Source organism: Pongo pygmaeus, chromosome 13 (genome assembly GCF_028885625.2).
Source record: "Pongo pygmaeus isolate AG05252 chromosome 13, NHGRI_mPonPyg2-v2.0_pri, whole genome shotgun sequence".
In the NCBI taxonomy this organism is placed as follows: domain Eukaryota; kingdom Metazoa; phylum Chordata; class Mammalia; order Primates; family Hominidae; genus Pongo; species Pongo pygmaeus.
Window position 1 is genome coordinate 21,029,883 of NC_072386.2, and position 27,404 is coordinate 21,057,286.

General features: G+C 51.3%; 1 protein-coding gene across 1 annotated transcript; it reads right to left on the reverse strand.

Moving 5' to 3' along the window:
* GLIPR2 (GLI pathogenesis related 2) lies at positions 1-27,159 on the reverse strand. The gene is made up of 5 exons (XM_054502545.2): positions 27,009-27,159; positions 15,871-15,979; positions 15,114-15,217; positions 12,788-12,865; positions 1-1,542 (listed from the first exon to the last, which is right to left on the reverse strand). Exons 1-5 carry the CDS (start codon positions 27,019-27,021, stop codon positions 1,382-1,384), a joined length of 465 nt encoding a protein of 154 aa, XP_054358520.1. The 5' UTR covers positions 27,022-27,159; the 3' UTR covers positions 1-1,381.
* Between the last annotated feature and the right edge of the window lie 245 nt (positions 27,160-27,404).

Here is a 27,404-nt window from a genome sequence, read left to right on the forward strand (position 1 = left end):
TTACACAAAGAAAAAGATTTTATTGTCTTCTTAGTCAATATCCCTGGTGAAATTAGAGGCATAGCTTGAGACTGGTCACAGTGCAACACAGACCTTCAGGAGCTGCTTTGAGGACTGGCCTGCCCAGATGCCTGCTGTTAAGCCAGCAGCCCCCTCACTCCGGCCCCTGCCATCTTGACAGATGGAGCTGCCATGGTTTCAGGGACACTCGGCAGGGCATCTGGGTTGGTCCCTCCCACATGGACCTTGTAAAGTTGCTATTCAGGGGAACCTGGTATCGTTTCAGGCAAAACACAGAACCATATTAGCATTTCTAAGCCCCCTGCCCCGGTCGTCTCCCTGGAACATTTGGGCTTGTCACACATTCCAGGAGGGAGCAGCAGCACAGCTGCAGCCACAGCTGCCAGGAACAGGCCTGGGCTCCCGCCCTGTGTGGGGGGAGGGCAGAGGCTGAGGGCTTCCTCTGGGGGCCCTGAGTAAGCTCACCCTCACCCCACCTCTCTGACTTCATCCATCCAAGGCCACTTGGCCAAGAGCCCAGGCAGGGTGAGGGGCTGTCTCCCAGACCAGGCCTGGGCTGCCTATCAGAGGTGGGGGAGGGGGAGCTTCAGGCCTAGCCCAACTCTCCAGAAACCAGGGGTAGCCTGCTGAGCTCTGAAATGCCAGAAGTTTAAGAAAAGAGGGACGGGGGCAAGAGGTGATGGTGGTAGTGGTACTTTGCTATTTAAAGGTAGAAGAATGCGAGGAAGTAAAACTTTTTTTCTCCATTTGTTCTTTGGTGACCCCATTGGAGAATTCCAGCAGACATGCAGGATGACGTCATGTTTTACAACTGAGAAATCTCAATAATTCTGTAAAATGGAGCCCCTGCCTGCTCCATGTTCCTGATGGAAGCTGCTTTATATTTACGTGCTTAAAGCTGTATTTTATGTCACATTTAAATGAGGGTTTAATAATCTTAATTATCTATCAAAAGTAGATTACGACGCATGAAGGTCACATAAAATGAACTTCACTTCTCAGCATCACAAACATTTGGAATACAAAAAGTCCAGGGATGGATATTAGAAGTAAGAAAAGTACAAAAGAAGTTTGCTTAAAAATAACAAAAAATTTAAAAAAACGGATTTCCCCCCGCCCCCAATCCAGATAATCGTGGTCTAGGTAACCATCGGGGTAAATGCTTCGTTTGCTCACTCCTGTAATAAGAATGAGCACACGCAGAACTGTATGTCCAAGTGTGTGTGCCAGAGACGCTCACATGCATCACACACACAAGCACATACACCCACAGGGACAGACGCACAGCCAGGTTGTGGTTGTTCTAGGCACTTCATATCCACGTTCTTAAGTCTGTCACCTTCCCATTACATTTAACAAGTTACTTCTTTGGCGGCAGGACGTTTTCTTCGAAGAAGCCCTCATTGACAACATTCCCCGCTGGGAAGTATCTGGCCACCACAAAGGAGGACCCGTCACTTGCGGACGCCTTCCCCACGCCCATCTTCTTTGTGTTCTTCCACACCATGGCCGTGAAGTGTCCTGTAGGGGAACGGGCAGAGGGAGAGGGACACGGCTGAATTAGCAGAGCCTGAAGAAGGATGTGGCAGGGGATTGTTGAACCCCTGTACCATCTCGCCAGGCTCAGGTCAGCATGGTCTTCACAGACCCCCTGCAGGGGAAGGAGAGAGAAAACACTCTGACTGCCTGACTTCTTTTTTTTTTCCCCAAGATGGAGTCTCGCTCTGTAACCCAGGCTGGAGTGCCGTGGCGTGATCTTGGCTCACTGCAACCTCCACCTCCTGGGTTCAAGTGATTCTCCTGCCTCAGCCTCCCAAGTAGCTGGGACTACAGTTGCATGCCACCACGCCCAGCTAATTTTTTTGTATTTTTAGTAGAGATGAGGTTTCACCATGGTCTCGAACTCCTGACCTCAGGCGATCCACCTGCCTCAGTCTCCCAGTGCTGGGATTACAGGCGTGAGCCACCGTGCCTGGCCAGACTGCCTGAATTCTAAAGCAGGTCCTTTCCATCAGCCACACAGACCTTACCCACCTCACCACCTTCCAACAGTCTCCCAGAGATCACGACAAAGCCCAGTGGCCCCAACAATTAGGATGCCACTCTACTGCCTATTGCCTGTGTCTAACCCTGTCTCCAAGCTGCAATCTTGAAGCTCTCCAGTGATCCCCTTTTGTCTTCATCTTACTTGACACCTGAGGAACACTTCCTACTCTTCTCCTTTTCAAGGCACCCCTCCCCCTTTTGGTTTCTAGGATGCCACAGTCTCTTGCCATTCCTCTTGTCTCACGGCCTCCTCTTCCTCCTCCTCGCCCTCACTTATAGATATTGAAGGACCTGCACTTCCCAGGGCTCAATCCTGGGCTCGTTTTTCTTTTCCCTCTAAGCTCTCTTTAGGGAATTTCATCTTTCCCTGGCTCCCAAATTTATTTCTCCAGCTCAAATCTCTGCTCTGTGTTCCAGACATAACTAATTACTGGACATTTCCACATGGATGACTCACAGGCATCTCAGATTTATTTAACCTTTCCAAACCTCACTCCCAGTTTTTGTCCCCCTAGATTTATTCCTCTCCCAGTCCTCCCATCTCCATCAATGGTACCTCCATGCACACACTGCCAGGGGGGAGTCTGCATCCCTCCTCTTCGTCCTTTCCCCCACAACAACCTAGCATTCAGTCTTGAAGAATCCGACTCTAAAATGCATCTCAGGTCCACCCACTCCCAAACCCTTGGTCCCAACTGCAAACTTTTCTCACATGGACCATTGCAATAGCCTCCTGACTGGTTCTATGGTATCCACCTTGGCCCCTCAAATTCATTTTCTTTTTTTTTTTTGAGACGAGTCTCACCCTGTCACCCAGGCTGGAGTGCAGTGTCATGATCTCAGCTCACTGCAATCTCAGCTCACTGCAACTTCCACCTCCTTGGTTTAAGTGATCCTCCCACCTCAGCCTCCTGAGTAGCTGGGACTACAGGTGTGTACCACCATGCCCAGCTATTTTTTTTTGTATTGTTAGTAGAGACAAGGTTTCACCATGTTGTCCAGGCTGGTGTTGAACTCCTGACCTCAGGTGCTCTGCCCATCTCGGCCTCCCAAACTGCTGGGATTACAGGCATGAGCCTCATTTTCTACTTAGTATTCAGAGTGACCATTTTGAGATACAAATCATATCTATTTACCTCCCTGCTTAACAATCCTTCACTCGCTCCCCAATGCACCTAGAATGAAAGTGAATCCTTTGGTACAGTGGCCTCCTCTCCATTCCTTGAACACACCAGAGTATGTCCCACCTCAGAGCCCTTGCACATTTTTTTCTTCTATTTTCCTTCTTTCTTCTTCTCTTTTTTGTTCTCTCCCTCCTTTCCTCCCTCCCTCCCTCTTTCCCTTCCTTTTCTCTTTTTCTCTTCTCTTCTCTTCTTTCTGACAGGATCTCTGTCACCTAGGCTGGATGGAGTTCAGTGGCATGATCATAGCTTACTTCAGCATCTACCTCCAGGGCTCAGGAGACTCTCCCACCTCAGCTTCCTGAGTAGCTGGGACCACAGGCACATGCCGCCACTGCCGGATCATTTTTCAAAAAGTATTTGTAAGGCCGGGCGCTGTGGCTCATGCCTGTAATGCCAGCACTTTGAGAGGCCGAGGTGGGCGGATCATCTGAGGTTGGGAGTTGGAGACCAGCCTGACCAACATGGAGAAACCCCATCTCTACTAAAAATACAAAATTAGCCGGGCATGGTGGTACATGCCTGTAATCCCAGCTAACTGGGAAGGCTGAGGCAGGAGAATTGCCTCAGTTTCCCAAAGTGCTGAGATTACAGGTATGATCCACCACGCCTGGCCAAGACACTCTTCTGATGACCAACAGCTTCTTGTCCCTCGGTCTTAGCCTAAATATCACTTGTTCAAAGAAGTCGTTTGCAAACACCCTTTTATTTATTTATTTATTTTTGAGACGGAGTCTCACTGTCGCCCAGACTGGAGTGCAGTAGCGTGATCTCGGCTCACTGCCACCTCCGCCTCCCATGTTCAAGCAATTCTCCTGCCTCGGCCTCCCAAGTAGCTGGGATTACAGGTGCACGCCACCATGCCCGGCTAATTGTTGTATTTTTAGTAGAGATGGGTTTTACCACATTGGTCAGGCTGGTCTTGAACTCCTGACCTCAGGTGATTCACCCGCCTTGGCCCAGCCAAGTGTTGGGATTACAGGCGTGAGCCACCATGCCCAGCCTGTAAACACCCTTTTATTTACCGAACATCTCCCTCCCAAGATATTCTTACCACACCATTTTTTTCCCCTATGTACCATTCTTCCCATTTGTGTGATGCATTTGCTTGATTACTTGGTTACTGTTTGGCTCCTTCACCAGGCTATGAGTCCATATGGGCAGAAGCCAAGTTTGTTTTAATCACCAAAATACACCCAGGACCTTGGCATAGCCTGGCACATGAAAAGTGTAAAATAAACATTTGGAAGAATGAGTGGAATTGATGAATAAAAGTAATACAGAAGATCCATCTTGGACTCCAGTTCTACCTTCACTAGAAGTGCAGCATTCTATGTTTTGAGGTTTTTGAGATTTCGACACATTACAGCCTCGTTCAAATCCTTCTGCTCTGAGACAAACATCTCAGCTCCTTTTCAAGCTACTGCTCCATCCTCCAGACACCACTAGGTCTTGCTGAGGCCTCTTAGCATCAGTCTCCCATTTCTCAGGCTTCCTGTCCTTCACTCGCTTGTCCCTTGAAGCTACGAATATAGCTTAGCTTCCAAATCTCCTCCCATTTGGGAGTCAAAGAGTTGATGCTGTAATGCATTCTTTGCTCAACGATCATAAATTCTTTTTTTTTTTTTTTGAGACAGAGTCTCACTGTGTTGTCTAGGCTGGAGTGCAGTGGCGCGATCGTAGCTCACTGCAACCTCTGCCTCCTGTGTTCAAGTGATTCTCATGCCTCAGCCTCCTGAGTAGCTGGGACTACAGGTGAGCACCACCACGCTCAGCTAATTTTTGTATCTTTAGTAGAGATGGGGTTTCACCATGTTGGCCAGGCTGGTCTGAAACGCCTGACCTCAAGTGATCTGCCTGCCTCAGCCTCCCAAAGTGTTGGGATTATGGGCGTGAGCCACCATGCCTGGCCTAAATTCTTTTTTCTTGGGGAATAGCGGCGGATGTTCATCCCTTCCATCTTTATGGTTTAGCATTTACACAGATCAATGAGACATTTATTTTCTGTGTCACAGGATAGCATTCATTTGCTAAAGCAACACTGAAGAGATTGTTCCCTCCTAAATATCTGACTTATGATTGGGCAAGCTATGTGAGGGCACGTGCCACATCTGTTTTATTGATCACCATATACCTAGTGTTTAGCACCGGGCCTGGCACATAGTAGATGCTCAATAAACATTTGATGAGGAAAGGAAGAAACAGAGGGAGGGAGGGAGGAGGAAAATCATGATCAGAGTATCTAAGATTCCCATAGGGTGGTTAAGAAATAAAAAGGGCAACCACTTCACACCCAGTAGGATGGTTACTATGAAAAACAGAAACAAAAACAATAGAACATAACAAGTTTTGGCAAGGAAGTGGAGAAACTGGAACTTTTGTGCACTGCTGATGGGAATGTAAAATGGCACATCTGCTCTGGAAGACAGTATGGCAGTTCCTCAAAAAATTAAACATAGAATTGCAATGACTCAGCAATTCCACTTCTAGGTATATACCCAAAAGTACTGAAAACAGGGATTCAGATATTTATACACCCATGCTCCTAGCAGAGAGGTTGAATGATTGGCCCAAAGTCACATAGCCTGGCCGGGCGCAGTGGCTCACGCCTGTAATCCCAGCACTTCGGGAGGTTGAGGTGGGCGGATCACTTGAGGTCAGGAGTTCCAGACCACCCTGGCCAATGTGATGAAACCCCGTCTCTACTAAAAATAGAAAAATTAGCCAGGTGTGGTGGCACACGCCTGTAATCCTAGCTACTGGGGAGGCTGAGGAAAGAGAATGGCTCGAACCTGGGAGGCGGAGGTTGCAATGGGCCGAGACTGTGCCATTGCACTCCAGCCTGGGTAACAGAGTGAGACTCCATCTCAAAAAAACAAAAAAACTCACAAAGTCACACAGCCCAAGTGTCCATCAACAAATGAAAGGATAAGCAAAATGTGGGAGATATATATATATATGTATATATGTGTATATATATGTGTGTGTGTGTGTGTGTTTGTTTAACAGATATTATTCAGCTTTAAAAAGAAATTCTGAGGCCGGGCGTAGTGGCTCATGCCTGTAATCCTAGCACTTTGGGAAGCTAAGGTGGGTGGATCACCTGGGGTCAGGAGTTTGAGACCAGCCGGGCCAATGTGGCGAAACCCTGTCTCTACTAAAAATACAAAAATTAGCTGGGCATGGTGGTGGGTGCCTGTAACCCCACCTACTTGGGAGGCTGAGGCAGGAGAGTCGCTTGAACCTGGGAGGTGGAGGTTGCAGTGAGCCAAGACTACAACACTGCATTCCAGCCTGGGCGACAGAATGAGACTCCATCTCAAAAAAATAAAAAATAAAAAAATAAAAATAAAAAGGAGACTGGGCGTGGTGGATCGCGCCTGTAATCTTGGCACTTTGAGAGGCCAAGGTGGGCGGATCAAGAGGACAGGAGTTCGAGACCAGCCTGGCCACCATAGTGAAACCCCATCTCTACTAAAAATACAACAACAACAACAACAACAAAAAAATTAGCTGGGCATGATGGCGGGTGCCTATAATCCCAGCTACTCGGGAGGCTGAGGCAGGAGAATCGCTTGAACCCGGGAGGCAGAGGTTACAGTGAGCCAAGATAACACCATTGCACTCCAGCCCAGGCAACAGTGTGAGACTCCGTCTCAAGTAAAATAAAATAAAATGGAATTCTGACACGTGCTCTAATATGGGTAAACCTTGAAAACATGATGCTAAGTGAAATAAGCCAGACACAAATGGGCAGATATTGTATGATTCCATTTATATGAGGTAGCTAGAATAGTTAAAACCAAAAGTAGAACAATGGTTGGGGTGGGGTGGGGTGGAGATGGTTTCAGGATGAAACTGTTCCACCTCAGATCATTAGGCATTAGATTCTCATAAGGAGCGCACAACCTAGATCCCTTGTGTGAGGAATTCATCATAGGGTTCATGCTCCTACGAGAATCTAACGCCACTGCTGATCTGACAGGAGGCGGAGCTCAGGCAGTAATCTCACTCACCCACTGCTCACCTCCTGCTGTGCGGCCCGGTTCTTAACAGGCCATGGGCCCATGCAGGTCCACTGCCCAGGAGTTGGGGACCCCTGGTCTAAGGGGTACTGAGTTTTAATCTGTGAAGATGAAAAGAATTCTAGAGATGGATGGTGGTAATGATTGCATAACAGTGTAAATGTATTTAATGCCACTGAATTGTATACCTAAAATGGTTAAAATGGTAAATTTTCAGTTATATGTGCTTTACTACAATTTCTTTCTTTTTAGACATGGCTTCACTCTGTTGTCCAGGCTGGAGTGCAGTGGTGCAATCTTGGCTTACTGAAACCTTCACCTCCCAGATTCAAGCGATTGTTGTGCCTCAGCCTCCCAAGTAGCTGGGATTACAGGCGTGTGCCACCACGCCTGGCTAATTTTTGTATTGTTAGTAGAGATAAGGTTTCACCATGTGGCCAGGCTGGTCTCGAACTCCCAACCTCCATCTGCCCACCTCAGCCTCCCAAAGTGCTGGGATTACAGGCGTGAGCTGCCGTGCCCGGCCTAGTTTTTAAATGTTTTTGTAGAGATGGGGTCTTGCCATATTGTCCAGGCTAGTCTGGAGCTCCTGGCTGAAGGGATCCTCTTGCCTTGGCCTCCCAAAGTACTGGAGTTACAAGAATAAGCCACCACACCCAGCCTATTTTACTAAAAAATTAAAAAAAGAAAGTGGGAGAGAGAGGAAGAGACTGGTGTACACAATCTTCTAGTTCTTTAGGGAAGAGACAAAGTCAGTCCTTCCCATTGCATCCTGTGTATGGTAAGGACGAAATAAATGTTTGTAGATTAAATTCTATTTTTTCCCCTGTAGTTAAACTCCATTTAAAACTTTTTTTTTTTGAGACAGTCTCACTCTGTTGCCCAGCCTGGAGTGCAGTGGCACGATCTCATCTCACTGCAACCTCCGCCTCCTGGGTTCAAGTGATTCTCCTGCCTCAGCCTCCTGAGTAGCTGGGATTACAGGTGCACACCACCACACCGGCTAATTTTTGTATTTTTGGTAAAGACAGGGTTCCCCATATTGGCCAGGGTGGTCTCGAACTCCTGACCTCAAGTGATCCACCCACCTTGGCCTCCCAAAGTGCTGGGATTACAGGCGTGAGCCACCATGCCCAGCCATTTAAAACATTTTAAAACTTAGCTAAAATTTATTTCTTTGTCTACATTCACAGAGGACTGAAAGTTACTAAATTGTTTATGAAAATAATCAAATATAAACACAAATTCATATAGTTGACATGATACAATTGAAGCAAGAATGAAAAGAAAAGAAACCCTAAGTACAATTATGCATATTTGCCACTATCTTTAAACTTGTACTAACTGCTGTTTAATAAACTCTGGTTTCCACCCAGAATAGAGGATAAAGACTGCTTGCCTATTTGCCCTTGGTTCTTAATACGTTTGGGTCACAGCTCCAGGCTCTCGGCAGCCTGGTGTCCCTACTTCTACAGGCCGTTTCCAAATGCTCAAGTCCTTTCTCACACTAGCCTGCTCTCACAGGAGACCACACGCTTGGGCCATCGACCCTCCCACTCTCTGTCTCCCAGAAAAGGAAGAAGCTGCCATTTATCCACTGGTTGCCAAGAAAATAATTAGACACAAAGTGCACATCAGCAGCATGAGTGCCTGTGGTAGCCTTTTCCAAGCTGATGAGGCTGACCAATCTTTCTTCTCGCGGGGGAGGTTTCTGTCTGCACAGAGAGGATTAAGCTATGGGTATTCAGAGATGAATTAAATGACACAACTTCCTTAGCAACCATCAAATACACAGTGGTTTCTAACTCTAGTCCACTAACGAAGCTTCCTTTTTCTTTTTCCTAAAGGGATGACATCCTCTTTCCTGCTGTGAATCAAACTCCCTAGAATATATCTTTGAAAAACACACCAAATACGTCACAGTATATCCACGCAAGGGAATAATGTGCAGAAGTAAGAAAGAATGAGCGAGCACTATTTGTATGCTGTGGCACAATCTCTGACAAGCATAAAACAGGTCATACGCTCTGACACCAGCATGCGGAAAAGGGAAAAGAGAACATTTATACACACATGCTGGTGTAAGCACAGGATAACTCCGGAATGATTCACAGGAAACTGGTATCTCTGGTTGTCTCTTGGGCGGGAAAGTGCTAGGGGTCAGGGCTGGAAAGAAAACTTTTCACCTTCGATAGCTCTCAGGGTTCATATCATATAAAAATATTATTCATCAGGAGGCTAAAGTGGGAGAATCGCGTGAACCTGGAAGGTGGAGGTTGCAGTGAGCCGAGATTGTGCCACTGCACTCAGCCGGGGCAACGGAGTGAGACTCGGTCTCAAAGGGAAATATATATATATATATATATATATATGTAAAATTCATTCAGAATACATAAAATAAACATACTCATTTAAACAGAATATATCAAAGTAATGATAAGACATTATTTCTCTTCACTCAGCACACAGCAGTGACTGACCAGCATCCTTCATCACAAGATGCTGGCCTGGCCTCGGTGGGGCTGGGGGTGGGGATGGATTATAGGGTATTTCTTTCTATTTTTTTGTTTTTTGTTTTTTTTGGAGACAGTCTCACTCCTCTGTCACCCAGGCTGGAGTGCAGTGGCGGGATCTTGGCTCACCACAACCTCCGCCTCCAGGGTTCAAGCAGTTCTCGTGTCTTAGCATCCCGAGGAGCTGAGATTACAGGCGTGCATCAACACACCCGGCTAATTTTTGTATTTTTAGTAGAGACGGGGTTTCACCATGTTGGCCAGGCTGATCTTGAACTCCTGACCTCAAGTGATCTGCCTGCCTCGGCTTCACAAAGTACAGGGATTACAGGTGTGAGCCACTGCACCTGGCCAAAGGGTATTTGAAAGGCTCTTTCACCTACAGCAAGGACTCAGGTCAGGGAATCCATGAACAGAGATGCAGCAAGGAGGAGTTGCAGACAGGGTCTGGGGGAGGCTGAGGCAGGATGGGCACAAAGATCTTTAAGGATCCTGAAAGCCCCCATTATGACACCACCCAAAATCTCACTCCTGTCTTAGGATCAGGCTCTGGCTGCCCCCAGGCACTGCCTGTTGGTATCTGGAACAGCACAAGGGCTGGCTGCTCTGAGATTTTCCTCTTTAGGGGTGGGGAGTGTAGGGCAATGAGTGAAACGAGTAGTCAGTGATTATGGAAAGTTGGGCTCTGACTCTTGTGAGATTCCTGTTTTGGAGTGAGAGTGGTGGAAAAAGCATCAGATCAGGGACGGAAGGCATGAGAAAGGCTGCTTCCCTTTTCTAGGCCTCAGTTTCTTCCTCTTCAAAATGGGTAGAATAAAGCCCTACTTTCTTTCTTTTTTTTTTTTTTTGAGACAGAGTCTTGCCCTTATCGCCCAGGCTGGAGTGGGCGATCTCCGCTCACGGCAACCTCTGCCTCCCAGGTTCAAGTGATTCTCCTGCCTTAGCCTCCTGAGTAGCTGGGATTACAGACACCTGTCACCACACCTGGCTTTTTTTTTTGTTGTTGCATTTTCGGTAGAGACAGGATTTCACCATGTTGGCCAGGCCTGTCTTGCTCTTGATCTCAAGTGATTCGCCTGCCTTGGCCTCCCAAAGTTTTGGGATTACAGGCATGAGCTACTGCGCCTGGCCAAACTCTACTTTTAAATGGTATCCTGATGCTTACGTGGCAGTAGAGGCACTTTTTTTTTTTTGAGACAGAGTTTTGCTCTTATCACCCAGGCTGGAGTGCAAAGGCATGATCTTGGCTCACTGCAACCTCCACCTCCCGGGGTTCAAGTGATTCTCCTGCCTCAGCCTCCCGAGTAGCTGGGATTACTGGCATGCGCCACCATGCCCAGCTAATTTTTGTATTTTTAGTAGAGATGGGGTTTCACCATGTTGGCCAGGCTAATCTTGAACTCCTGACTTCAGGTGATCCACTCGCCTTGGCCTCCCAAAGTGCTAGGATTACAGGTGTGAGCCACCGCACCCAGCCCATAGAGGCACTTTCTAATTACCACGTGGTATGCACACACACACACACAGTGCTAGTTAATAACTTGCTCGGACACATGTCCGATTGCTGAAGAATCTTGCTCATGGGAAAAGCAAATCCAGAAGCTATGAAATAAGAAGTCTTCTGGACACCATCTCTATTAAAAGAAGACAAGGTCCTGCCTACACATCCTTAATCAATAGCAGGAGCTTGTTACTGCTCCCTCCCCACACCCTCAGGTATCCTTGCCCCAGAATCACCTATTCACACTCAAAGCCCTGCCAGCCTGGCCTGGAGTCCTGCAGGGGTTAGTGGAGAGGAGGAATGCCTCAGCAGATGCTTCTGCCTCTGCCCCAGAGTCCCAGGAACAATGTAATGCAACACGGTTGCAGAAACCCCCACCCAGAAGGGCGGGCAGCAAACCACAGGAAACGGTGACTGGCGCTGAGAACCTGTCACTTCCTGCTTCTGAAGCACCCCTCTAGAGGGTGGAAGGCCGCAAGGCTCTACTTGTGGGTGGAACAGGTGGGGTAGGAGGAACGAGGTGGGTAGAGAGTCCCTTTTTCTGTTTTCCTGGCGCCTTCTGGTCAGAGAAACTCCCACCCACTTCTAACACCATCCTGGGCCCCAGACGCCTGAGTCGGTTTTGAGGAAAGACAAGGAGCCTGGTGAGCCCAGCAAAAGGCAGGGGGAGCCCAGGGCACAGGGCGGCTGCCCAGAGGGACCCCGGGGCACAGGGCGGCCACCCGGAGCTTTCGTCAAGGGAAGCCTATGAGAAGGGAGCATGGACCCACAGAAGGTTCTTCCCTGCGCTTGAATCACCGGATCTCAGGATATCCCTTAGAAGCCACCTTCTCCCTCTCCCCTGGGAAGAGGGGACAGGAATTGACTCAAGTCCACACAGCAAAGGGTGCCAGAGCTAAGACTAGATCCAGGTTCTCTGCAACCCAAGCTCCTGAACTGCAAACTAGTGCAGAAAGGGGAAGGGAGAAAGCCAGAGAGGCCGCAAGGGTGGGGGAGGGTGGGGAAGGGTGTGGGGTGTGGAAGGAGGAGTGCCAGCAGCTTAAGCCTTCTCCTGATGGCCCCAGGGAGCCATGGCAGTTGAATCAGGAGAGCACCAGGGGCAGGGACAATTTTAGAAGTATTGAGGCTGCTGGAGAGCAGGATGGATTGCAGAAAACAAGACTAGACGCAGGGTGACCAGTTCAGGAATGAAGCTCCAAGCAGCTTTGGAAATCCAGTCTCCTATGACACACTCCAGGAATGGGAAGAGCTCTGAGCTGGTGGGGCAGGATTCAGCAGCTGGGGGCTCTCGGAGCAGAGCATGTAGCATGGGGAAGCTGGGGATGTAATGCGGAAAGGAGAGCTTTGGTCTCTGGTCAAGGTCAAGCCAGAGAAATATGGAAAAGATTAAACAGGAAGGAAAGGATTGATTTTTTAAGAGGGCTGGTTCCTCCCAGAAGTCAGACACCCAACCTGCATTGCTGCCCAGGGCCAGGCCACTGGTGAGACCCTGCCACTCACCGGTCCCCGAGGTGAAGCCAGGCTGCTGGAAGTTATAGTTCTTGATTTCACTGTACCATCTATCAGCCACCTCCTTTCCTGTGTGGAAATGACATTGTTCTAAAACTCAGCCACAAAATCCACCCACTCCCTATTCCCTGCATTTTCTCCCATCAGCCCCAAGCCACCGATGCGGCAATTAGACATCTGAGAAAGCCCCAGTCAGCTGACGCATCCTGGACGCTGCTTTGCAGACTCTTAGGGACTCCTATCCATGAGCATGGCCAGGCTGACGAGTGGGCCTTCTGGGGGGCTGGGAAGAGCACTGGCCTGGGGTCAGGGAACCTGCACCTATCCCCCCCACCCACACATACTGACTTGCTGTGTAATCCTGGGCAAAGCCTTCCCTCTCTGTACCTCTGTACAATGAAAAGGTTGAATGCAATGTACTGCAAGGGCCTTTTTATGATGCTCCGAGTTTCTAGGAGACTATACTGTCATCTCACCCCATTTGCAGCTCTTGACACATCCATATTTGGAAAGACAATCAGGCTGGTAAGCCAAGGATCTCCACTGTGGGCAGGAGGGACCTCAACTGGGGCATCCACTGTCCCCACAGGTGTTGATATGGGCAGGCATTTCCCTGGGAGCTGCTGCTGTCCGGGCCAGAGCCAGGAGCGGGGACCTCAGAGCAGTCAGGCTCAAATGTGTGCAAGAATCTTGTTAATGGGCAGATTCCGATTGAGTAGGTTTAGAGAGGGACCTAGGATTCTGCATTTCTGCTCCCACATGCTACTGCTGATCCATTTCCACACATCAGCCTCGCCTGGAGAGCATTTAACAAATACTAATGCCTGGGTCCTTCCTCAGACCAACTGTGTCTGTCTCTGGAGGAGAGACTCAGGCATTTTTTGTTTGTTTGTTTGGTTTGGTTTGTTTTGTTTTCTGAGACGGAGTTTCGCTCTTGTTGCCCAGGCTGCAGTGCAATGGCGCGATCTCAGCTCACGGCAACCTCCGCCTCCCAGGTTCAAGCGATTCTCCTGCCTCAGCCTCCCGAGTAGCTGGGATCACAGGCATGTGCCACCATGCCCGGCTAATTTTTCTATTTTTAGTACAGATGGGGTTTCTCCATGTTGGCCAGGCTGGTCTCAAACTCCTGACCTCAGGTGATCCACCCACCTCGGCCTCCCAAAGTGCTGGGATTACAGGCGTGAGCTACTGTGCCCGGCCTGGTATTTTTTTAAAGCTCCACAAAAGATTCCTATGTGCGGCCAGCGTAGGGAACCACTGTCTCAGAGACCGCTTACCCAACTCCCTCTCTACAGTAGAGATGGGAAACTGGGGACAGAGGAGGGAGTGACCTGCTCAAGGCTCCCGAGGGAGGCTGTGCGAGGCTGGGATGGACCATGTTTCCTGAGTGCCTGGCTTCCCCGTCCTATGCCCTTCTCCCGGGGCCCATCAAGGGCCACAGCCTGGACTTGGGAAGGAGCCTGCACGGTGAGGGCAAGGCCTTGGAGGGAGGGGTGGGTAGGGGGTTCCCCAGGAGCTCACACATGCCTCCCAGTGGGGGTGCCAAGTACCATGTTGCACAGGAGCCCTGGCTTAGGCTGTGCTGGGGAAACCAAGAGGACTCGGGGGAACTCCCAGGAATGTGAGGCTGGGGAGGGAGGGAGTCATTCTCCCACTGGTGTTTGGAGAAAGCTTCAGAGATCCAGACAGCTCTCCAATATTCTTCCTAAAAAGCCACATCAGGGCTGTCAGGGCCAGAGGGCCAGGAAGCTCAAGAATGTCTGGGCAGTGTGGTGGGATCATTCCAGATTGAGACCTTGCATGGAGACATTGTCTTTTCCATTATTATTATTTTTTTTTCCAAAATGGAAAAAGCTCTATTGCTTTTCTCCTATTATAAAAGTAATACACCAGCACTACTGGTAGTGTATCACCAGTACAGTAAGAAAGTAAAATTTCTCGGGAAGAAAATAACATTTCTCAGTAGCTGGGGATGCTCTGGTGGCCACAGAATCAGGCTGAGATTCTGTACAAAAGCGGTCTGTCTCCCCAACCCCCACTCCTCGGCCTGGGAGCTTCTCCGAAAGTGGGGGCCTGGTCAGTCTGACTCATCTCTGTGTCCCTGGCACCCAGCACAGGCCTGGCACTGAGCCAGCCATCAGAGACCTTGTGGTGAACTGAAGTCAGCCTGGGAGCAGATTCAGAAAGCTCTGGTTTTCCTTTCCTTTCCTGGGCCTGTGGCTACACCACGAGGGTGCTGGGGCCAGGAGGCATTTGAGGAGGACTTGTCCTTCTTCCAGCTCCCGCAGAGAGGAGAGGAGCTGGAAATGCGACCCACCTGTTTGATCATAGGATGCCCATGCAAGGTTCTCCCCACACTGGCCGCGGCTGGACTCCGGGCTGTGCTTGAGGATCCTCGTGCTGGCCAGGGCCTCAGAATACCTGCAGAGTTCACAGCGCCTCCTCAGAGCAGGTGCAGTTCAGGGAACCCCCAAAGTATGTGCCCCAAGCTAGTGTGGCTGAGCTTCCTTCCCTGCCCCGGGCTCACAGAGGAGCACCACTCCTGCATGATTTCTGAGCCTCCCAGCAGTCCCATTCCACAGAGGAGCAAGTCGAGGCTCAGGGGAACTAAAGGGACCTGCCCAGGTGAGTGACAGAGTGGTTATTCAAGTGTGGTTGTATCTGATCCCAAAACCCGATTCCCGAAACCATGCAGGGCCCCCCAACCTTTTTTTTTCTTGAGATGTTGTCTCGCTCTGTCACCCAGGCTGGAGTGCAGTGGCGTGATCTTGGTTCACTGCAACCTCCACCTCCTGGGTTCAAGCAATTCTCCTGCCTCAGCCTTTCGAGTAGCTGGGACTACAGGCCCATGCCACCACACCTGGCTAATTTTTGTATTTTTAGTAGAGACAAGGTTTCACCATATTGGCCAGGCCAATCTTGAACTCCTGACCTCAGGTGATCCACCCGCCTCGGCCTCTCGAAGTGCTGAAATTACAGGTGTGAGCCATTGTGCCTGGCCACAGGGCCCCTTTGTGTGCTACAGTAGCAGCACACGAAGGGCCCAAGTCACCCGGATGTGCTAGGGGACTCACTGTTGAGCCTCCCGGTTGAGCTTCTTGCAGAGCTTCAGTGGGGGGACGCCGTGCTTCTGCCGGTACTCATTGTGGGCCTTCAGGACCTCATTATGAAACTGTTTGGAAGCTGGAATGATTGCAAAATGGAGAATGGCTCAGTGCAGAGAAAACACTCATCAAAAGTATAATGGCATGCTGAAAGCAACACCCAGCTCAAACCTTAGGCCATGTGGACAGGCTGCTGCTCCCCTCCAACACCTGGCACCCCAGCCAAGTGGCCCTGCTCCACGCCACTGCTCACCCTACCTGGCATTGCGCTCCACATCTCTGCACATCTAAAGCCCGTGGATCATGTGGGGCCTTATGGGCCATGTTAGGCATTTGGGTCTTTATCCAAGGCAACGGGAAGCCACTGAAAGGGAGCAGGGCAGGGAGCTCCATGTGTTTCTCAAAGACCTTGCTGGCTGCTGAGTGGAGGATGCACAGAAACACCGAGCAGATTTGGGGACCTGGACAGTCAGCAATAGGACTTCGGAAGTAAAATATCTGAAGGAGACCGGGTATCTCAGGCTGGACCTAGGGAGAGCAGAGGGGACTGGAATGGGCCAGAGCTGGGAGTCCAGAAAGAGGCCTCCTGGCTGGGGAGGAGGGCACCTATGCTGGGTGGGTGAAGCCAAAGAGACAGAGAGACAGACAAAGAGACAAGGGAAGGACAGCCCTGGGGAAGCAGAGTGTGAGGGCGAGTTTTAGGTGCTGATTTGACTGAATTAAGGAATACCTCGAGAATTGGTAAAGCATTATTTTGGGGTGTGTCTGTGAGGGTGTTTCCAGAGGAGACTGGTGTGTGAGTCTGAGTGGGGAAGATCTACTGTCAACGTGGGTGGGTGCCATCCAATCAGACAACCTGGGGACCCACACAGAAACCTACTGCAGGGGCAGAGCCACCGCAGTGTCCCCACTAGGGCAGTGCCTAGTGGAGATGTAGAGGTGCAGCCGCCCCCAAGACCCCAGAACTGTGGAGCTACCAGCATGCAACTCCCGCCTGGGAAGGCTGCAAGCACGAGGCTTCCACCTGAGAGAGCTGAAGCCGGACAGCCCTAAGCCATGGGGGTGGGGCTGCCTGAGGCCCTGGGGCCCAACTCCCACTCAGCATGCCCAGGAGGCAGGAGAGGGAATCAAAGGGGATTATTCTCCAGCCTTAAGATTGAATGTTTTCCCTACTGGGTTGTGGACTTACTTGGGACCGGTTACTTTCTTTCCTATTTCTCCCTTTTGGAATGAGAATATCTATCCTATGCCTGTCCCACCACTGTATTTTGGAGTAGATAACTTCTTTTGATTTCACAGGCTCACAGCTGGAAGGAATATGTCTCTGGGGGAATTGTGCCTTGAATCTCACCTGTATCTAATTTAGATGAGACTTTGGACTTTGAGTTGGTGCTGGAACAAGTTAAGACTTGGGGCTATTGGGATGGAGTGAATATATTTTGTATGTGGGGAGGATATGAGTTTTGGGGAGCCAGGGGCAGAATGCTTTGGTTTGAATGTCCCCTCCAAAACTCATGCTAAAATTTAATTGTCAATGTAACCGTGTGGAGGAGTGAGATCTTTAAGAGGTGATTAGAGGGCATTATCACAGGACTGGGCTCCTGGTAAAAGTATGAGTTTGGCCTGATCCTCTCCCTGTCTTGAGTGCTTACTTGCCCTTCTGCTCTTCCATGGGATAATGCAGCACGAGGGCCTCGCCAGATGCCAATGCCATGCTCTTGGACTTCCCAGCCTCCAGAACTGTGAGCCAAATAAACTGTTTTTTAATAAATTACCCAGTGTGTGGTATTCTTTTATAGCAGCAGAAAATGGACTAAGACGCAGAATAGGAGAAGAGTGTAGCAAAGAAAGTGGAGTTGGTAGGAGGGTGAGTGGTATGATCAGCAGGCCCAGGGCTGCAGTGGGGGAAGAGGTGAAGCCCATGCCCAATTAGGTCATGATCTCAGAAAGGGCGAAGTCAAGGAGGCTGTGGTTAGGGAGAGAATAAGTAGGTGAAGCCAAAAGCAAGCAAGATCAATAGTGAACAGAAGCCATACCAATTTGGATCTGAAATGATCCCCATCCATCCATCCATCCATCCAACATCGTCCATCCATCCATCCATCCAACATCGTCCATCCATCCATCCATCCATCCAATATCTTCCATTCATCTCTCCATCCACCATTCATCCAGCATCATCTATCCATCCATCCAACATCCTCCCTCCATCCACCCACCCATCCACCTAATATCTTCCATACATCTATCCATGCAACATTGTCATCCATCTAACATTACCCATCCATCCAGCATCATTCATCCATACATCTACCATTCATCCAAGGTCCATCCATCTGTCCTCCATTTATCTGTTCATCTGCTCTCTGAGTGCTTCCCCTGTGCCATGTCCCATATTGTGTGCTAAGGGTCCAGAGACAAGTCAGCCATGTGTTGCTCTCAAAGAGCTCTCATACGGAAGGGAGGCAGCCTTGTAAACAGACACTAGCCATGTGATAGGTGCCAAGATGCAGGTAAGCACAGGTGCAAAAGGAACTTGGAGATTAACCTAACATGGGATCAGGAAGCAGGCAACTCCCGATATGAGGCCCCAGAAATGTCTGAACAGGGGCTAGCCAGCCAGGCTATGATGAAGACACTGAGCACCATACTCAGGAATATGGGAGTTCCTTTCTGTGGAAATGGGGGTGAGTTGGATGGGTTCTGAGTGAGGGCCACAGAGGGCCCTTATGCTGAACTGGTTCCATTAGGCCACCGGCCTGTCCCTCAAAGACTGGCTGTGGGTAGTGGCAGGAAGGGTGTGAACCATAAAGGAAGTGCCACTCTCTTCCTCTGCCCCAGCTCACCTTCACCGGTGCCTTTCTTCTACTCTGCTGCCTTTCACCCAAGACTGAGGAGATGATGCAACAGGGAGTCCTCGTCCCTTTTCTCATAGCCAGATCTCCCATGTCTCCTGGGCCCTCAAGTCAAATCCCATGGAATTTCTGAGGGGAGGTGAGGGAAAGAAGACCCAGGGCTTGCCTTCAGGAGGGGTTGGGGGCTGCAGACCCAGGAGCTACAGACCCAGAAGGTAAAGGTAACTGCAGGTCACACTTGCATGGTGGAGCTGTCCATGGGCCTTCTGAGAAAGAGGAAGTAGACGCTTAGATAAAGAGTACGCGGACCAAGCTCTAGAACTTGGGCTCAGTGACGCTGTCCAGTGAGGTCCAGTCAGAGTAATGTGGGCAGCGCAGGGATATGGGGGCTCTGAGCCCCAGGATTTGTGAGGTTTTGGTTGACAGGCAGAGGTGGGGAGACATGGAGGTGGAAACTGATCATGGGGACAGGCATTAAGGCAGAGGGCGGAGCTACAACCTGAAGTATCAGGACTTCCTGGCCAACAGACGGACCAAGCCCTTGTCAATAGGAAAAACAAAGATTTCAGGTCTACAGTGGAGAGGAGAAAAGGCAGAGGTGTTGTTTAACATGTATAGAGTTTCAGTTTTGCAACATGAAAAAGTTGTGGAGCTCTGTTACATAGCAATGTAAATATACTTAACACTACAGAACTGTACGCTTAAAAATGGTTAAGATAATACATTTTATGCTATGCATTTTTACCATGATAAACAAAAAGATTTCAGGGTTAGCGTGTTAATGTGGTATTTGGGATAAGGAGTCAGAGAGGCTTTTAAAGAATATCTCACGGGGAAATGCCAGGGGCCATAGCAACTCATGGGACCTAGATGGGGGTCTCATTGACCAGTTTAAGAAGAGTCAGCTGGGTAGCATGGCCTCCAGGAACCCATGGGTTCTTGGGCCATGGGCTGCTTCCTCAGCCTGGTCCCTGCTTCGTGCAAGAGGCAGTGGTGATTTGAGGTGTGTTGAGGCTGGAAGAGGGGTCTAATGAGGAATTGGTACAAGGATGGGGGATGTTCAGCCTGGAGAGGATCAGCCTCTGGAAGACACGGTGGAGGCCTCTGATGAATTCTGGGGCCCCAGAAGGGAAAGCTGGGGCCGGTGGGTAGAAAGGCAGGATGACAGATTTCAGCTCAGCCTAAGAAAGATCTTTCCTAGTTAAAGCTTTCTGGCGACCAAAAGGAGCTACCTCACAAGGTAGTGAGCTCTCTACCACTGAAGGAATTCAGGCAAGTGAGCCCCTCTTGGAGGGACTCAGGCCTGATTCAGAGGACCTTCAAGTCCCTTCCAATCCTGAGATCCCATAAGGTCCTGCTGGGGTAGGAGTGAGAGGAGACAAGATGAACAACTGACCCAAGACGTGCAGGAGTTTCCCAAACAAGCTTCTCTCAGGAGACACTGATCAGAACGAGTGGGAGTGTGTGGGAAAGGGCCCGTATAGGTGACACCGCCAAGGTGACGGGGGTCCCCATCTGAGTGGCAGGGTTGTCCAGGCCCATCCTAAAGTCCCTTCTAGCTCCCATGTCCCGGACAGGCCACGGTGGGTCTCGTGGGACACCACGGGAGATGCATGAGGCTGAGTGGCACATGCAGTGGTGACCACAAATGCGTCAGGAAAGGAGGACTCCCTGGAGGAGGTGTTCTTGGCTCAGGAAGCATGAATGGAGGAGGCAACAGCACAGAAAGAGCCAGGATGAAGGGACCACGTGTATCCTGGGGCTCTGAAGAGGAGGGGGAGACAGAGGAGTAGGTGGCTTGCTAAGGGGAAGCCAGTTTAAAGGCAGCCTGAGTGCTGGGGTCAGTTTGCACTGGATCCCATAGTGCTGGAGGCCCTCAAGTCTCCTCGGCAGAGAGGGACATATAAGGCTGCTAAAAACTAGGTCACTGCACTCCCAGAATATGGGAAGTAAAAAGAAACAAAAGTGAAAGTTCCTGTGTCCAAGCAAAGCTCAATGTCCAGAAGCTGCAGCTAGGCACTGTGTCCGCCAACGCCAGGCTCCTGAGCCAGGGTTCTCTGGAAGGGGCCAGGAGGTCTTTCTGGTAATCGGTGGCGGGGGAGCCCTCTCTCCCCACTCCTGGCTGGGAGGCATAAGGGCCCCACAACCACACCTTGGGCAGCCCCAGGAGTCTCCTCCCGCCAGGCAGCCAGTCCTAGCCCAGGTGGCTCCTCTGAGAGGGCCTCCGCCCCAGGGAGGCAAAGTTATCAGTAGCAGCCACACCTAGCAAGAAGCACACCCCACCCCCACCAAGAAAAACCCAAGAATACAGATAAACATGAGGAAAAAAAAGTCAAAGAAAAGTCGTCCATCTCCCAGTTAGGCAGGGAGAGCCCTCCCAGCCACCCTATGATGGGGGAAGGGCAGGGATGACGTCCTCATTTTGTAGAAGGGTAAACTGAGGCTGGAAAGTCCACACGGCCTCAGAGTGCCAACCCTGACGAATGAGGAAGACGCAGGCTCACCCATCCCGGGCCTGCTTCCTCCTGCTCTGGCCATGTGCTGGGCCTACGCATGATCTTATTTCTCGCCATCTTCTGTGGCAGCTGCCATGGCCTTACCCATGTTTTTTTCTTTCAAATTAGGAAACTGAGGCTTGAGAAGGGAAGTTACCTGCCCAAATTCCCACAACTAGTCCAGATCCTATGCAAAGCCCTGTCCTAAGCCCCCAACCCTCCTCAGGGTCACAGGCGACAAAGGGAATGATGGAAAGAGACAGCAGGTGACTGAGGAGACCTGGGAGGGGGATCAGGCTCGAGAACAGCTGAGGAAAGCAGGAGAAGAAAATAGACAGGGGTGGCAGCTGCCTTCAGATCTCTGAAGTGAACAAAGGAGAGGAAGGAAGAGAAGAGAAGAACGAAGGCTTCTCAAGAGCCTCCTCTGTGCCAAGCCCTTTTCCAGCACACCTGGCTGAGGGACCCCGGGGGGAAATCAGGGACTGCAGAGTGCAGGTTACCAGGGGGCCAGACTTGGGACTTAAAATAAAGGTCAGAGCTGCTAAAAGCCCTGGGCCTGGCTCCCCAGGGCTGAGGGAAGGGGCTGGGCTGTCTCCGCTGGGGTGGAGGGTATAGGTGTCCTAGGTGGGGCTGTACTGGGTTCTTGAAGTTCCTTCTGGAGGCCAGGCCTCTACTGCTGGAGGCTCTGTAGAGATTCTGAGGAGAACCAAAAAAAAAAACAATAGCCATGCGTGGTGACCCATGCCTGTGGTCCCAGCTACTCGGGAGACTGAGATGGGAGGATCGCTTGAGCCCAGGAGATCGAGGCTGCAATGAGCCATGATCGCACCACTGCACTCCAGCCTGCGTGACAGAACAAGACCTCGACTCAAAAGAAAAAAAAAAAAAAGATTCTGAGGAGGTCTATGCCCCTCCTCTACCATTTAAACTTTTGGCTGAGACAGGCTCTTCCCTCAGCGTCTTCCTCCTCTCCTGAGGCCTCCCTGAGCCCAGCCTGACTCACTCTGCCCTCTCCAGGCTCCTCATGAAAGAGCCAGTGACTGTCAGGGCCCAGGGCAGGAATTGTGAACAGGCCCCTCTGCCCCCTTGGCAAAAGGCTGGAAAGCGGCCCTGTTCTGCCTTCAGGGCAAAGCTGGTTTTGCTTGTTTATCAGGAAGAAAGAATAAAAAGTTGGCAGTTTAAGAAAAAAAAAAAAAAAAAGAATGAATTTCAGCTGGGTAGCTCCTGCTCTTTAAGCCGGTTCCGGGAATTTCAACAGCCAAATCCCCGCACTGCCTTTTACTGGCCATGCAATCTTGGACACGTTGCTTCAGCACTCTTTGCCTCCTTTCCCCGTACATAAAATGAGAACAGCAGTATCTACCTCACAAGGCTGTAGTGAGAGTTAAACGAATTAATCTATGTAAATGCTTTTGAACTGTTCTGGAATATAATGAACAGGTATTAAATGCCAACTGTAGTTATTATTATTACCATCGGACAGGGACAGAAACCTTTTGGGCTTTGGCTTTAGAAGAACCTGTTCCTGCTCCTTCTGGGTCAGGTCCCCTCCTGCCCTGCCTTTACATTGACGTTTGATGGCCTTTTTCAGTCCCTCTGAGCTCGGATATTTGCTAAGTGAATGAGTGAGTGAACAAATGAATGAGGTTCTCACCCCAGCACAGTGAAGGCAGGACAGGATTCCTCTCTTCATTACAGATGAGGAAACTGGGGTCTTTGGATGGTGGGGGGCACGTGGATTGTCCAAGGCCACACAGAGTCCACAATAGAGCCGGGTGTAAGAAAGCCCCTCCCTTTACCCCCTCCCCTGCTCCAAATCTCCCACACTTCCCACTTTACGAATTGCTTCCTCTTTTCCAGATGGCAAGAATGATGTCTATGAGGAGTTGCTCAATTGCTTACAGGAACAAGGCACCCCCTTCCCCCAAGCATCAGCCTCCCCTAGGCTGTCCCTCTCCACATAGACAGTGGTTGTAATTGAAGGGGAGGCAGCTGTTTTCCAGCCCTGCCTGCCTACTGTCACTCAGGCACATCCCTACCCCTCTGGGCCCCAGGTTCCCCATCTGTGTGTGAAGGAAGGATGACATCTGTGGTTTTCATAATGTCTTCAAAGCAGGGAAACCCTTCCTTTGAAGGAAACCTTCAATAAAAGCAACAGATGAAAATGAAACTGCTGGGGTTGGCCTGGCCCACACAGCCTCTCCCTGCAGAGGCCTGAGGGTCCCACTCAGTAGAAAACTCCTGGGCTCGTTGGTCCCTAAAGGCCTCTCTGCTCTGATTTCCTCTGGTGCTAGGTGGATGGAGGGACACTAATATTCTTAGAGCTGATGAGAGGGTGTGTGGAAGTCCCCACTGGGCTAGAGTTCAGGCTGGCAGGGAGCAGGGTGTCAGGGCAAGTGGTCAGTGTGGGAGAGAGGACAGGACACAGTAGGGGAGTCAGAGAGCTGAGTACAAATTCATTGGTTTGCTTACTGGTCAGTGTGTGAGCTTGGGCAAGCTACTCAACCTCTGTAAATCTATAGAATGAGTTGATAATAACTGCCTGGCAGTGCTGTCACAAATATGGTAACAGAGAAAATACTGAGCTCTTTGCCTGGCATGCAGTTGAAGATTAATCATTGGTGTCACCAGTATTAGGGACAGGAGGCTTCCACTGAGCCCAAGGTCATTGCCTTTCTCTTCCTCACCACACTTGCTGCACACCAAGTCCCAGCAGAGAAACCACGGCTGGGAGCAGGACCTGGGAGTCTTCGATCACTAGGCCAAGCGTCTTCTGGAATTTCAACTGTGCCAGCTGTGTGATGATTTTACAATAATGCGTGTTATGCCAAGCAGCTCTGGGGTGTATCTGAGGTTAAAGATGAAAAACAGACTGGCTCCTGTGCAGTGAGGAGGAAACTGAGGCCCAGAAGGGGCAGGGGCAGATTCCTTATGATTGTCTTTACAGAAGCAGACACAGCCCCCGTGAGTGCCACCTGCCCTATAGACACAGACAGCAGCAGCCCTGGGCTGATGGCCTGGAACTTCAAGGTTGGGCTTGCGTTGAAGGACCATGGGGCACGGGGTCACCCAGAAAAGTCATTTTCTTTTAGGGACCCTAGGAGAGCCAGATATTAATACTATTCTGGGGGCTCTCGGTTTTCTGGTTGGGGTGGGGGAGATAAATTAAATGCACGTGACTATGACGGAGAAAGGCCTGGGTCAGAATTCTGCAAGGTCTCTGGGTGTGTGTGTGTGTGTTAGGGGTGGAGGTGGCCTCTGACTCAACCAGTTCTAACCTGCTTTCTGCCACTGGCCCCCTCCTCTCCTGAGTGACAAGTAATCTTCCTCTGAAACCTACCCAACCCTGCATCTCCAGGCATGGAAGCCATCATCCCATCGTGCAGGCCTCTGACCCTCCCCTCTGCTTCACGATAAGTTGTCACCAAGTCTGCCCAAGGCCACCATCTCACAAATCCATCCCATCCTCCTCTCCAGCCTCCACCCTGCCCTGGATGCCTCTGTCATCTCCTGTTTCTGTGACTGCGGCAGTCTCCCCCATCGTCCCTCCACCTTCTCTCCATCCATCCGATCTACCCTACACCCTGGCAATGCTCTAGTTACGCTGCTTTCAGATCAGTGCCTTTCCATGGCACCCCAGGTTCCATAAGATGAAGTCTAAATTCCCAAGACCCTCTGGGATTTGACCACCTCCTCCAGGAGCCCTCACTGGCTCCCATGCGGAGCAGTCTCCTCACCTTGAGCTCCCACCGCCCTTCACCAGCACCTGTCTTGTGGTTTGGATCATTTTCCACCTCTTACTCAAGCCAGATAGTGCCTGTCTATCCCCTACATAGCTTTATGTATTCCTTTCACAATCCAAGTGCATGCACGCCCCAGCACTGGGTCCACAGCTTGATACAGAGCTGCTAGATAGTGCAAGGGAGGGAAGGAGGAAGGGGTGAACAGACAGAAGAATGGGCACACAGCTGAATATGAGCAGTTCTGGAAAACCGTGCCTTACATAAGATGCCAGAAACAACTGATTAAGATGTAGCCTAGGCTGGGCACACCTGTAATCCCAGCACTTTGGGAGGCTGAGGCAGGCAGATCATGAGGTCAGGAGTTCAAGACCAGCCTGACCAACATGGTGAAACCCCGTCTCTACTAAAAATACAAAAGTTAGCTGGGCGTGGTGGCGCACACCTGTAATCCCAGCTACTCAGGAGGCTGAGGCAGGAGAATCACTTGAACCTGGGAGGTGGAGGTTGCAGTGGGCCGAGATCGCACCACTGCACTCCAGCCTGGGCAACAGAACGAGACCCTGTCTCAGAAAGAAAGAAAAAAAAGTAGCCTAAGGGAATTTGTGGATTTTCTCCTAAATCTACAGAGAAAGGAGTTGATTTCCCAAGCAGATATCTCAAAAGACTCGCTCTCATCTGCCATACTTTTGCCCCATCACCACCTGTCATCCTGTTAACTAAATGGCAACCCATTATATCACCTTTCCACACTGTGAAGAACCCCAGGGCTCATACGGCCACCCTCATTGTACAGACGGAGAGGAACAGAGGGAAGGAGGCTTGCTCAGTATCACACAGCCAGTGATTGGCTGGACCAGGGCTGAAAGCCAGACCTGCCTCTACAGCCTAGGAAGGCTGCTTAGGACCAAGGCCAGGGAAAGCCACTTGCGCCCAGCGCTGGCATCTCCTGAGTCCAGATCTTGGAGGACAGATCCTAGAAGGGACCTAGCCTTACTCATCTGAGGTGGACAATCCGGATGAAGCAGGACTTCTGAATCCTGTTCAACAGCTGTTCTCTAAGAGCCTCCTGTGAGGCAGGAGCAATGCTGAGATAAACACGGCCCCTGGCAGCCAGGGATGAGGACCCGGTGGGAAGCAGGTCTATGGCTGAACTCTTGTCCCCGGCCCACTACAGGAAGGGCTGCAGCGAGGAAAAACCAGGTTGGGCGCTGCCTCCAGGGGGGAATCACAGATGGGCTCCAGCCCAGGAGCTGAGCCTAGAGGGATGGGGGGATTTTCAGGCTGAGAGTGGGGGTGGTGAAGGCCCGGCAAGGAAACCCAGGGGAAGGGACCTGTGCACCAGCCTCTGGACAGCTCTAGTGTAGGGCGCAGGTAAGGGCTGGGAACCCACTCCCAGCGGCCCGAAGGCAGGACTGGAGTGTGTCCTTTCACTCTGAGGACAATGGTGAGGAAGGTGTTAGGGAGCGACAGGAGGAGAGCTGCGCTGTAGAAAGTTCATCCCGACAGCCACACTAGAGAGGATGGGGTGCCCCAGGAGAAAGGGAGTCAGACCGAGCCCAGCACACGGGGAGCCCGGCACGGCACGGGCGCTCAGGAGAGAAGGAACAACAAATGGATGAGGGATATGCTCAGGGCTGTCCTCGGGACAGCCAAGCGGGGCAAACTGCTTTGCAGCGAGAGCTGTTGTCACACTTTGGTGACTTTTCCAACTCTTAACTCTGGCCTCCTGAAACAAAGCAGAAGCCACGCCTTGGCGGGCCGCGGCGCGCAGCCCCTCAGGGTCGGGAAGCCCAACTTGGCGCGATCCCCTGCTCTCCGGCGGGGGCCTCCCTCGGGCTCGCCTTCCCCCCGCGTTCCCCGGAAACAGCGCCAGGGCGCTCCGCCCGCGCGCCTTCCACCCGCATCCCGGGCTCCCGCACTCCCCAGGACCTGGCTTGCGGCGGGCGAGGGAGACGGCGAGGTCCGGGAGCGCGGGGTTCCGAACCATTTCGCAGCGGGCGAGCCCGCGGGCTCACCTGACTTGCCCATGGCCGGCTCTGCGAGCTCCTCGCTCCCCGCGGCTGCGCTGCACTGCGCTCCCCCGGCCCAGCGCCGCCCCAGAGCCCTGGACCGGGCTGATGCCGCGGCCCCTCCTCCGGTGCCGCCCGGCCCCCGCCTTATAAGGAGCGACAGCTGAGGGCGGAGGCGCCCGGGGCCACCCTGTGGGCCTCCCGGAAAGCTCACCCCTGGGAAGCAGCGCCGCGACTGCCGAGGGCTCCCCGGATGCGGCCGCGGGGCCCAGGCCTCCTGGACCCCACACCGAGCTGTCCCCTCCCGGGGCGCGTGGGGAAGCCCCCGCCTGCTGGGCCCCGGGTGGCTGCTCTGCGCCGACGCGCGGCGAGGACAGAGGGGCGCACGGTCGCCGCACGAGG